Source organism: Calonectris borealis, chromosome 4 (genome assembly GCF_964195595.1).
Source record: "Calonectris borealis chromosome 4, bCalBor7.hap1.2, whole genome shotgun sequence".
Lineage (NCBI taxonomy): Eukaryota > Metazoa > Chordata > Aves > Procellariiformes > Procellariidae > Calonectris > Calonectris borealis.
Genome location: NC_134315.1, coordinates 1,642,491 through 1,654,663, shown reverse-complemented (window position 1 = coordinate 1,654,663; position 12,173 = coordinate 1,642,491). Strand labels below are relative to the sequence as shown.

At 46.3% G+C, this 12,173-nt stretch overlaps 1 protein-coding gene across 3 annotated transcripts in view; it reads left to right on the top strand.

The window, feature by feature from the left end:
• Window positions 1–12,173, top strand: part of EXOC6B (exocyst complex component 6B) — a 307,149-nt gene that overhangs the window by 220,459 nt on the left and 74,517 nt on the right. For all 3 annotated transcript variants that reach the window (XM_075148335.1, XM_075148336.1, XM_075148333.1), the window contains 2 exons: window positions 630–771; window positions 10,764–10,837. In XM_075148335.1, the coding sequence (XP_075004436.1) occupies window positions 630–771; window positions 10,764–10,837 (216 nt within the window). The remainder of the gene's footprint in view (window positions 1–629; window positions 772–10,763; window positions 10,838–12,173) is intronic.

Genomic DNA, 12,173 nt, shown 5'->3' with positions numbered 1-12,173 from the left:
AAGGTGCCGCATGATGGTGGAAGTGGGCGGCATCTGGAAGGTGCCGCATGATGGTGGAAGTGGGCTCAAGAGCATCAACGTGCCAGAGACATCATTGTCACAATGGTGTGGCCCCGGCTCTCTGCTCCCCGGTAGCCAAGGCTAAACCTTGAACTATGAGCCTCTGCTGTTGGAAGGGGGTTTTGAAATTGCTGTCTTGGAACATACGCAGACGCTGGTTTAGTTGTAGGCTGGAGTTTGGAGTTGCCATCCGCACTATTTTGACCTATCAACGAGGTTACCTCAGGCAATCTTATGTAGGATGTCGAATAAAATATGGTATGTTGTCTTGGCCACGTTAGGACGTGATAATGAGAGATGCTTGGAGTTCTAAACACCCCAAGGTTTTCCTGGATTTGAGCTGCTCCCAGGCACTCCGCACCTGACAAGGTCTAACCCTGCTCGTAGCAATGGGGAGTCCTAAAAGGTGATTCCCTCGAAAGACGGCGGTTGCGAGATTGAGCACTTTGTGAAGGTCCCATAGCAGATGGGAGACGCTAAAGAGGCTGGAGTGGCGAGTCCTGGTCTAAAGAAGGTCCTCTCTCGTTTTGTGCTCGATGGCCTTACTCAGCCTGCCTTTTCTCTTGCAGGGGAAGGTGGCGCAGACGGCTTGCATGTCGGCGTGCAAGCACCTCTCCACCTCGCTGATGCAGCTGCTGCTGGAAGCCGAAGTGCGGCAGCTGACGCTGGGCGCCTTGCAGCAGTTCAACCTGGACGTGGAGGAGTGCGAACGTAAGATGCAATATCATCTCGTTTTCCGTGTCTCGCTTTGTCCGTTTGTGTGTCGGGACCCGAGCCAGGGCTGTTAGCGATGCCAAGTATTTGGGACTGGTGAACGCCTGCAGAGCTCGCTGGGGCTGTCCAGGATGACACTTGGCAATATCTTCAGGACAGAAGAAGCCCCGCAAATTCTAAGAGATCAAAGCTTTACTCCTTCTTTTTCTCTTTAATGTCGCCTTGATGCTTTCCAGACCGTCCCTGCTTTTTGAGATGGAGTATTTTAAAAATAGGAGGGATTAGAGTGGGTAAAACATGAGGAGGGCTAACAAAAATCAGTTTACTTATGACTCTGAAAACAATAACTGGCTTATGTTCTTAAGAAGTTCTGGTCTTCTCCTGACCTCAGCTGTTTGTCTTCTCTATCGGCTGCAGGGAATTTTTTCTCAAAGCGAACCCTTTTTGCAAAGTCACTGTTATGGAAAAGAGATGTCTTGTGACAAAGTAACCACGTCTGTTCAGAGGTGTGCGTGGAGCATCGCGGTACCAGCACCACGGCTTTGCTCTCAACCCTGCTCGTTTCGGTTCATCTAGCTTACGCCTGAATTAGCTCTGAAATCCTAAGGTTTCCCTCAAGTTGCTTGTTAACCTGCTCAACGGAAGGGTTAAAAAAATATAGCACAAAACTGACAAAACGCTTCTTTCCTTCCTATTTTTATAATTAAGCTAAAGCAGGGTGAACGCACTTTTGCACAGGAACCTCTCTCCCTTATGAGGGGGATGGATCTGTTACTGGGATTAATACTGGGATGGATTAGCGACCGTGACTATGGAAAACACAGAGCTTGACAGGGGCGATAAAGAGTTCAGGAAATCTTTGATAAAGTATTTTGGGGAAGTTTTTTTTCCAAATACCCCCCTTTTTGGCTTTCTCAGTTGATGCAGAGATTGTTTAGAACACGATAAACCCATTTACTGCAGAGTCTGCTGAAACGCTCTTTGGCCCGATGTGGCTCCCATGAAACCCCACAGCAAGGTAGTCCCTGGCCTCAGTGCGGATGGTATGGGAGCCTATAGCGGGGCGTTTGCTTTTCCTGACTGATAACTCGGTGCAATCGGTTGTGTTGGTTCCGTCATCATCTGCCGCTTAACACTGTCAAAGGGTATTCTTCTACCCTTTATAAAACATGTTGCTGATCATGTGTTAGTTCAGCTGCACCCATCAATAGTGAGATTAAATTGATTTCTGAGAAAGATCACCCAGTAAGATTTTTGGTGTTTGTGGGGGGTATATTTTCATTTTTTAATGTCCTTTTGCTAATTTCCAGCACTCAGCTGAGTAGCCTGGGAGAAGGATCCCTGTTTAATGAATCGTATCCCAAATTTGCAGCTATATCCTATGTCGTAATGCAAGCGATGCCTTATTTTTCTTTCAGAAACGCCTTCAGCCCTAAATTCTTGCTGTCTAATTTGTGTCCCATCAGCGTGTCGGGGCTGCGCTGGTAGCAGCTGTGTTCCCAGTCGGTGTCCGCAGAGGGACAGGCGATGTTGCTGAGAATAATAGGAAGCATTTGTCATTAATAATAGTTTCCTTCTTTTTCTTTTGGCTGCAAACAGACTCGTAACCCTGCAGTTTTCCACCCCATCGGTAGCATGGGTCACTAAGCAGCATCTCTTCCCTAAAAGCCCCCGATGCTAAGTAAAACGGATGACATTTAATATTGGGTTTAAAAGCACGATTCCTTAAATTCCAGTTGTTTCGCGAGACAAAACCAGGAGCACTCAGACATTCAAGAGCAGGTGACGCCAACCTGAGCAGCGGGGCAGGCGACCCGCTCCCCCCCAGCCCCGGCCCGAGATGCCGTCTCGGGCAGGGGAATGGAGACGGATGCCGGTGCTGTAACCTTCCTATCCATCACTGCCAGCCCCCAGAACGGTAAACCCAGACAAAGTCTTTTTCTTCCTTTTCGGCAGCAAAAATGCATTCCCTCGTTCCTGCGGGTTTGTCTGGTGGCTTTGCTGACACCGGGGATAATTTTAGTTCTATTTTTGAGAAGCAGTGCATCAAGATTTTAATTTTAAGAAAAGCCAATCCTGAGAGTGAACTGGTATATTCAGAAAATATGTTTCAATTTACAAGGATTTTGTTTGGGTTTTTTGGGGTTTTTATCTTTTACCTGAAAGCGCAGGTGCGAATCTCAGCGTTCTTATTATACCTGTTACTTATTTGACTTTATATCTCTGCCTCCAACCCTCTTCCTCTCCCCAGACCCCCAAGCCTTACCTAGTTTAGAAGCTTTATCTTGTACTTATATTAAAATAGGATTTTATGGCTGTTTGGAGCACTTCCAGTGAGTTCTGTGATGTGGGAATGGGGCTTCGGAGTTTCGATCCCGGAGTTTATTAGGCTTTTGTTTAAGTCTCTTGTGAATACCAAAGGAATAAGCTGGTTAAGAGAGTGGTGAGGCAAATTAATGAAAGGACTTAGTCAGATATTAAGCATGGTTTGAAGGTGGTGCAGATAATTCGCTCTATATCAGAGTAGATACAATGCACATTACAAGAAAATGTGTTTATATACACAATAGGTAACAAGTGTAGAGGTGAAAAAGATGATGGCTTAGACTTAAAACAAGACACCAGTAAATTAATTCTCCAGACTTGTGGGTTCATAAAATATTTCCTGATTTACAAATAAGTTGCTATCCCATCAGCATAAAAAGGGAACGGCTGCATGAACCGTTGCATCAGACTAAGGTTTGGCACCAGGCACATGCAAGCCCGGATGGCGCTCAGGAGAAGCACGAGGTCATGGTGGGACCCCTTGCCTGCACCATAAATTCCCCCCTCCATAGAAACGTGCTTGTTTTGCATGTTCAAAGCACTGAATATACAGTTTATTAATTTTATGACCTTCAAAAAGAAAGCTTTTGGAGGACTGGGGAGAAGCAGTAAATTAAATAAACATTAAGAGCCAAATCTTGCATGTCTTGGTCGTATGAATAGTCCTGTATACGTCAGCAGCATTTTTGGTGCGAAGAGGCAAGAAAGAGTGGAGCTGAAAGGTTGTAAAAGTCCTGTTAGGCTGGCTGTAGTGCGAGAAACTTGGGAAAAATGCGAGCTGTTTCCCTGTGGCCTTATCCCCCCAGTGAGACCGCGGTGCTGGAGCCTCGGGCTGGACAAAGCCCTCGAGGAGATGTCAGGCACCGGTTCTGCTCATCAAGGTGGATGTCCTCTTTTTTCCCCAGCAAAAAGCTGTTTTCCAAGATGTGTGTTGGAGATTTGAAAGTCTTTTGGTGCAGCTTTACAGCCATGCGTGTGCGTGGATGGCACGGCTGACGTCCAGGGAAGAGCAAGAGTCATTTTTAAAACGTCTGTTGTTGGCCAGATATTAGTTGTAACTCTTGGTTTTATTGGCTTCACGTAGCTCTTTTTTTATGCAGTCAAGAGAGATTCTCTCACCTCTTTATTTAAACCTGAAGTGAAATAAGGCATAGAGGTGAAATGAATTGCCCAGAAAGACACAGTAGGACATGTCTAATTATGTCTCAATTTAGGAGTGAGTTCTGGCTCCAGCCCAACGAGCCAACTTGAAAAGAGAAAAAAAAACAACTCTGGAGAGGAAAAAAAAACCTAACACAAATATTTCTGTGAACCTGTAAATAGAGGAGGTGATGCTTTTTTCAGAACAGGCATTTGCTTTTTAAAACGGGTTTGCTGTCCTCCAGAATTCGTCTGTAACCCAAGATTTAACAGAACGTGCAATGCTTTTTGTAATTGCTACGTGCCTTGTAACCCAGTTCCCTGCTCTGCTCTTTTTTGGACCTCCTGGTGCTGGTATATATATTTTTTCCCATATGTCCTGTACCTCAGAGGTAGTGGGAATCAAATGTAACAACCCAGTTTTTGAGATTACAACTGAAAAAGAAAAAAGAAAGGGGGCTGCTCTCGCTCCTACAAAAGTGTTTCCCATCTACGTAACTGGTTCCAGCAGTGTCTGAGGCAGATTGTTTTTACAATACTTAGATCATAAAATAAGCAGTTCCATAATCTCTAAAGTCTTTTAACTGCTGCTTTATGAGAAATTAAAAGAGCCGTAAAAATTATATTTAAAATTTCATTAAACTCCCAATTTTTGTTCAGCCCACTCCTGGGGGCAGTCAATAAGAAACACAGATGTCTCCGCCGGTTTGGGGAATCCTCCGGCCCGACACCCGACTGTGCCAAAATGCACCGGGACGGGTCCCGGCGCAGCCGTTCGCCACCTCCTTCTTGGCTGCGTTATCTGGCTCCGAGGACTTTCTCACGCGGAAATCCCCTCATTTGTGTAAGACGCCGGGGTTTGCCCACCACGCCGGAGGAGCCCTCTCCCTCCAGCGCAGGCTCTTTGCGCCGTGCAAACGGCTGCCTGATGTTCTTCCAACCTCCAACCCTCGGGGATTAGCCTGTGCGGAGCTAGAGGTGAGCACGGCGGTTTTGAGGACAAACTCCCTGATTTTAGGTTATTGCGCTGTGTGCTTGCTGGTATCCGTCCTGCCGCAATGCACCAGCAGAAGCTGATATTTAGGGGGATGTGGCAATGAACAGAGGGAAAGGGTTGAGCAGATCACATCAGGAGAGAAATCTCCATGCCGCTGATGCTGATCTCTCGATGCACCTCAACTACTGTGTTCAGTTCTGGGCCCCTCACTCCAAGAAGGACATGGAGGTGCTGGAGCGTGTCCAGAGGAGGGCAACGAAGCTGGTGAAGGGCCTGGAGCACAAGCCTGATGGGGAGCAGCTGAGGGAACTGGGGTTATTCAGCCTGGAGAAGAGGAGGCTGAGGGGAGACCTCATCGCGCTCTACAACTACCTGAAAGGAGGTTGTAGCGAGGTGGGGGTTGGTCTCTTCTCCCAAGTGACAGCGATAGGACGAGAGGAAATGGCCTCAAGTTGTGCCAGGGGACGTTTAGATTGGACATTAGGAAAAATGTCTTCACGGAAAGGGTTGTCAAGCCTTGGAACAGGCTGCCCAGGGAAGTGGTGGAGTCACCACCATTGAGTTAAATACCTGGAGGTATTTAAAAGACGTGTGGATGTGGTGCTTAGGGACATGGTTTAGTGGTGGACCTGGCAGTGTTAGGTTTAGGGTTGGACTCGATGTTTTTTAGGGTCTTTTCTGACCCAATGATTCCATGACTCTTAAGATCCTGCAATACCTGATAGCTTTTTCTTATATTCGTGGCTCACAGCCTCAGTGCCTCTCCATGCCACTCAGATGTATAGTAAAAAGAAAAGATATATGTTTAAAAGAAACTAAAGCTGCAGATCCTCCTGAGACATAGGGCTCATACATAGGGTCACGTTACTGCAGCTGGTGGTGGTTCTGTGCTGGCTGAGGTGGTGGTAACCGTGTGTGTGTGAGCTCTTCGCCCATGGTGAGAGCAGGGAGGGGACCTTTATTAGCCCATGATGAAGGACAAAGCTACATCGTGTGTGTCCAGGGCTGTGTGGGAATGGTGTGGGTGAAGTATAAGCTCAATATGGAAATTGGGATCTTCTGTCTGTTCCTCTTGCCTCAATTCCTACCCATCGTTTCTCACCTTTTTTCCCTTGCAAACTTCTCCAGAGTCCACGCAGAGATTTGTTCTTCAGCTTGAGTATCCTCGAGGTGTCATTTTGTGCCTCTGGGTAAGGCGCAAGAGGTCTTGTCACTTGGCTTTTCTAACATAGTCTTCCAAGGGTTTGTCTAAGGAAGGTGACTTTGAGACCCGTATTCTTCATTGAGGAATACTGAGATGGTTGTTTCATAGAATCATAGAATCATTAAGGTTGGAAAAGACCTCTAAGATCATCAAGTCCAACCATCAACCCAACACACCATGCCCACTACACCATGTCACTAAGGGCCTCATCTACACATCTTTTAAATACTTCCAGGGATGGTGACTCCACCACTTCCCTGGGCAGCCTGTTCCAAGGCCTGACCACTCTTTCAGTAAAGAAATTTTCCCGAATAGAAAATCTTGTTCATGACTGATGCAACCGCAAGCGGATTGTCCAGGTTCCCTTCACCAGGAGCTGCTGTAACATCGATCCTGCAGGTCTGCCATCATGAGTTCTGGTGGTGTCGTGTAATTTAGAGAATATCTTACCCTCAGAATGATGTTTTTGAGGAATGAAGTCGCCAGCTGCGTTTATTTGAACGGCACAATACGTGTAAGACTGTCCCTGTGTGCGTAGCTGTCTACAGTATACAAAAAGAGATTCCCCCGTTCTGTATAATTAATTTACGGTGGATGTCTCTTTTCTGGTGTGCGTTTGAACTCTTTATTCTTTGTTCATTGTAAAGGGCTTAACGGTTCCTGTTCCTTGATTCTTTCATCGGTGAAATGTTTTGGAAGAGAGGTTAGAGTCCCCCTGTGACCTGCCCTGGGTGGCCCAAGCCTGTAGACCTTGCAAAGACATTACTTTTTTGGCCTGAACACAAGTCTCTCAAACCTTTAGCCTGGCTAAATGCTTTGTACAAACAGCCGCATACTGATCTGCTCTATTCTCTTGTGATTTTCTGCTCAAGGGGCTGTACTGTAGGTGGCTTGCTATGTTTGCCACTTGCCTTGGTGGTGGAGACAGTACAATAAACGAATCCGACAGTACTGAGGCCAGCACTGTGCTTGGTTGTTCCGAGAAAATTATCCTGAAATCTGGTTGAAGAGATTAAAACCAAGAAGAACTGGCTGTGTCTTTCCTCTAAAGCTCTGTTCTCTTCTTTGTTTCTTTTTTTCTTTAAGACTTTGTTCTTTCCTCCTTCAAAATAAGTTTGTGGCATTGGTATGTAAAATGGGACCTACGATTACAGAAGGTACGGCTATTTTTATAACAACCGTGGGGTGAAGCATTGCATTCATTCCTCTTCGGGCTCCTTACAGCCAAGTGCTGTACCAGCTTTCTTCTAGCGTCTGAGCTGTATTCTTGCTCTCATTTCTTCTGTAATACAAATAATATGGTCTCATACGCCATTTCACTTCTTGAATGTCAAGTGCGTTGTTAATGCGGTAGAGACTCCAATCCGTTCTTTTGACGAGAATTACTGTTCAAGCAAACGTTGGTTCAATGTGCTGCTGTTGTTGTCATGCGCAGTGTTAAAGAGCAGCGTCACCCCGTAACTCTCCCAGCCCTCCTCCCGTACGGTTCCTTAGTAAGAGACGGCTAAAGGTGAGCAACCACGAATTGGGATGAAATCTGTCTTGGGTTGCTCATGAGCAGATGACAGTAGTGATAAATTCACGAGTCTTGTGAAAACAATCAAGACCCAGTCACGGGCATTTTCTCATGAGGATTATTTGAAATTCATGCTTTCGGGAAGATCTTAAGTTTCACAACTCCATGCGTGCTTCTAACTAGATTCCTAGCAGCTGCAAAGCCCTTAAATCCAAAATAGAACTTTTCTTTCATTGCAGTCCTTTCAGGCTTTCTGTTTTCCAGTGTTTCTCCAAATATAGTTAGCAATGTGATGTGACCCCATCCTTAGAGGGCAGGACGTAGCGGTTCAACCAGTTTGTTGGGTACCTCAACCCAGGGACGTCTGCGACACTGAGCCGCCCAGGGCAGTTTCATCCCTCGAGAGGATGCTCAAACGCTATTTCTCGCATCTCTAAGTTTTTAGCTTCTCAGGTACGTGCTTTTCCAAAGTGGGGGTGTGTTAGGATTGATGTGGCTTTTGGGATAATTTTTCCAGATGCGACAGTGGGGTGTACAGCGAATGTATAAAGATGATTTATCCCTTGCAGATCAGAGTCGGAAAGCTTGTGTCAGTCCTCCCTTGCGTGTGTGTGCTGGCGCAGGCAAGCTACAGTCAAATTTTATAGCAAACGTACATTAAAATGCCTTTACAGTTAGAATTAATTAAAACAGTTTTTGAGGGTTAAATATAAACTCTCTTTGGACTCTTTGCAGCCTGAATATTGCAGCATTGGTCAGTGAAACTGGCTGGAAGCTGAGCAGCTCCTATCTCTGTCCAGTCCCGTCCTGTGCAAAAGTGACAAAGTCCATAGGCACAACGATGGATGGTTTCTCCTCGCTTTGATTTATGCTTTTCCTATCCCAAATCTAAATGTGAACAGTCACGTACATACTTTCTCTTTTTATTTTTTATTATTTGTTTCTAGTAGTAATGTGGGATAAAAGTAATGGTTTTACAGCCGTGTTTGCGATTGTCCTGCAGCAGTTGTCACTTGAGTGATCACTGCAAAGATGAGTGATCGTTTCAATCTTAGAGCTCTTCTGGCATTTGAAAATATTAAAAACCAAAGCCGTGGATGTCTGAAAACTGGCTGCTGTGCCCCTGGAGGTACCTGTGTCTGTACTGAAGGATGTTCTCTTTCCCAAGATTTTAATGGAAGGTGGAGCAAGAAAGCTGACAAATAACCCCTCTCTGGTTTCCAGAAATAAGGCAGTTGAGGAACCGGGCTGAATCCCGATGTCTAATTCATTAGTCTCTCATTAGAGCCATGGGGACTGCTTATATGACTTATGTGCTATAGGAAGTCCTTAAAAATAGGACTGTGATGATCTGGTTTCCTTCTTTTGTGGCATTCGCTTGAAAATGAGATAACTTTTGGAAGGAGAAGCATTCAAGGAGAAGACCATCTGGCATGAAATGACTCTGCTTAGCTTTTAAGGACAGGACAGGCTTTGTCCTTTAGTATCTCTGTGCAGTCATGGGACAAAATCCTCCTTCCTTATTGCCGAGCCATCCTTAATCCTCAGCTTGTGGAGCTGCAGGAGCTGTTTTGAGGGTTCTTGTATGGTAAAAACCGGAATAGTTAGGCGATAATGGGCCATGTATAACTTAAAAATCTGTAGGTTGGTGTATATTTTCCCTCCCTTCTTCCTTTCTGCCATCACCCTCGGTTGCATCTCAAGAAAGCATTTCGTTCCAGCGTGCAGCATCTTCAGTGTCTGCAGGAGAACAAAATTCAGCCGAAGGCAGAAGCTCCCTCTTGAGTCTTTCATGATGTTGAGTTGTGGCTTCACAAATTAGATCCCCTCGGTGATGAAAAGTTCCACGGAGAGCAGAGATAAAGCCGTTACTCGTGTAGCTGAAGAGGGTGAAAATTAAGTGAAGTTGGGCAAAATCAACCTCAGGCGTCTCTTCAAAAGACACGCTTGAATACGTGCAGTTGTTGGGCTTCATGAGTGCTACCAAGTAAAAGCTGTTAAATGACATGGAAGGGCTAAGGTCCTTTAAGGTGGATTCGTTCAAGTCCCCCTCAGTGGTTTTAGACTTGGTTTAAATAATGGATTAGAAGAAAAATAAATGACTTAAGTATGAAATTTTGGCCAGATTACACTGGAAGGAGGTAAATGTGGCCTTGGAAATATTCTCTTCGCTTTAGAAGCCAATGTTATTCAGTTGTCAGATGTCTTCATCCAACATAAATAAATATGCCACATAATGGCCGCGATTCTTCCCATTTGGGGTGACTGTACACTGGCAATAGCGCGCCATACCAGATAATGCAAATAATCTGCTGCCGAATAATTAATGATGCGGCTGGGCATATTTTTTTGATGAATGCTTATGGAGCCTGGTGACAGGCGTGAAATTAGAAAATTCCTTCAGCGCCCTAAAATATAAATAGCTTTCGGAACTGAAAAGAGTTTCACAGCTGAAGATTTTATTGTGTTGAGAGGAAAAACTTTTCCACCCCCATCCCCCCCTTTCTTCTCGGCGAGTTGTTTGTCCATTCACAAAACAAATACTCTGAAGCCCAGTACGGCTCATGGGAATAAATTTCAGGTCGAATTAGTACAGTTTCCTTGCTGTCAGGACGGTGGAATTAATGGTGTTTTGATGACACGAATTTTGAAGGGCGAACAAAGACGCTGAAGGGAGGGAGACATGACTCCTTAGAAGCGCGGTCCTCCTCTCCCCCAGCCTCTCTTGTCTTCCCTGTCATCCGTCTGCCAATCTCCCTGTCCATGGTTAGTTAAAGGCGCTTTTTATCCTCTTTTCTTTCCCACAGAGTTTGCCAGATCCGGCCCAGTGCCTGGGTTCCAAGGGGACACGCTGCAGTTGGCCTTCATCGACTTGAGACAAGTAAGTCTTTGTGTTTTTGTTTTTTGTTTTTCTTTTAAGATGTGTGACTGAAGACCATCAGGTCTTAAGGAAAGGGAGAGGAGGGGAAACGGTGTCGGTGATTTACGCCAGAGACCTATATTTCCCCCCTGCCCCTCCTCCCTGCGCTCGAAGCCACCTCCTTATTGAGCGCTCGGGGTCCTGGAGATGGTGGAGGTGAAAAGGGCTGGTGGTACGGGGGCGAGAAAGAAAGCCATGCCTGACCCTGGCCGATGGGGTCCATTGTGCTCCCGTTGGCTTCTGCGGACGCGGCAAAAAGATAACTCGGCGACTCTCCCGGCTGACGCCAAGCAGGTGGTGCTAACAGAGAGAGCAGTGATGCAGAGACCGCCCGCCTCGAGGACTTTTGTTCGCAGATAATGCCCGCCGAGGCGTTTTGCGAGGGCGACGGAATTTGCATTCGGGCTTGTGTGGGGAGGGTATGAGTGTGTGCGCGCCCGTTTGTGTCCGTCTTTGGCTCGGCTCCCCCCTCCCCGGTCCCCTCTTCCGCAGATGGTCCCCAGCCATGAATGACAAAGTGGCTGTTGGGGAAGATGATTGGGGAAGGCTCCACCCATCGGTGCCCACCTCTCGAGGGGGCCCCGTTAGAGCCAAGTTGACCATAGCAGGTAGTGAGGCATTTGTGGGGCTTGGCAAGCCAATTTAGGGAAAAGGGCCATTCTAGCAAGTCATTTGTTTGGGGTAGAAATGGGCATTATTGATATCCTAGGCTGGGGGGGAAAAGTGAGGTGGTCCTGTCATCTCTTGGCACTGAAGATGGATGGGTTGGATAGAAAGTCTGAATGAAGTAAGACTCAATGACTGATGCTTCTCTCCTATTAAAACAATCTTTTTTTGTCTGTTAAACCCCCCTGGCTTTGTCCCTCCTGCCATCATGATGCAGTGCCTCTTGTTTTCAGGGTTGACGTAGTTTGCATTCTGAAAACTTTCGGGTGCCGAGGGTATTTCTTAAATCTGCATAATCCCTTGTATCGATGATCTCCTTACCACTGGGACTCTGATTCATGCTGGAGCCGCTTTTAACCCGTAAGGGTTTGAGAACTTCTCTGAATCCAATTGATGTGCCGGGAGCAATCTGTCATCCCATGACACTTCTGCGGAGCAGCAATAAGTTTAATAACGTTGAGATGCCGCGCGTTTGCTTTTCGGACTTGGGCCTGCCAGTAACGGCCAAATTTGTTTGCAAAACGGTCAAAATAGCTACATGGGAAAGGTATCACTGCTACGCGTTGACACTTTTATCTTCATTAGCTTCTTGGCACTTTATTGACTGCAGTACGCAGTACGCAACGCGCTC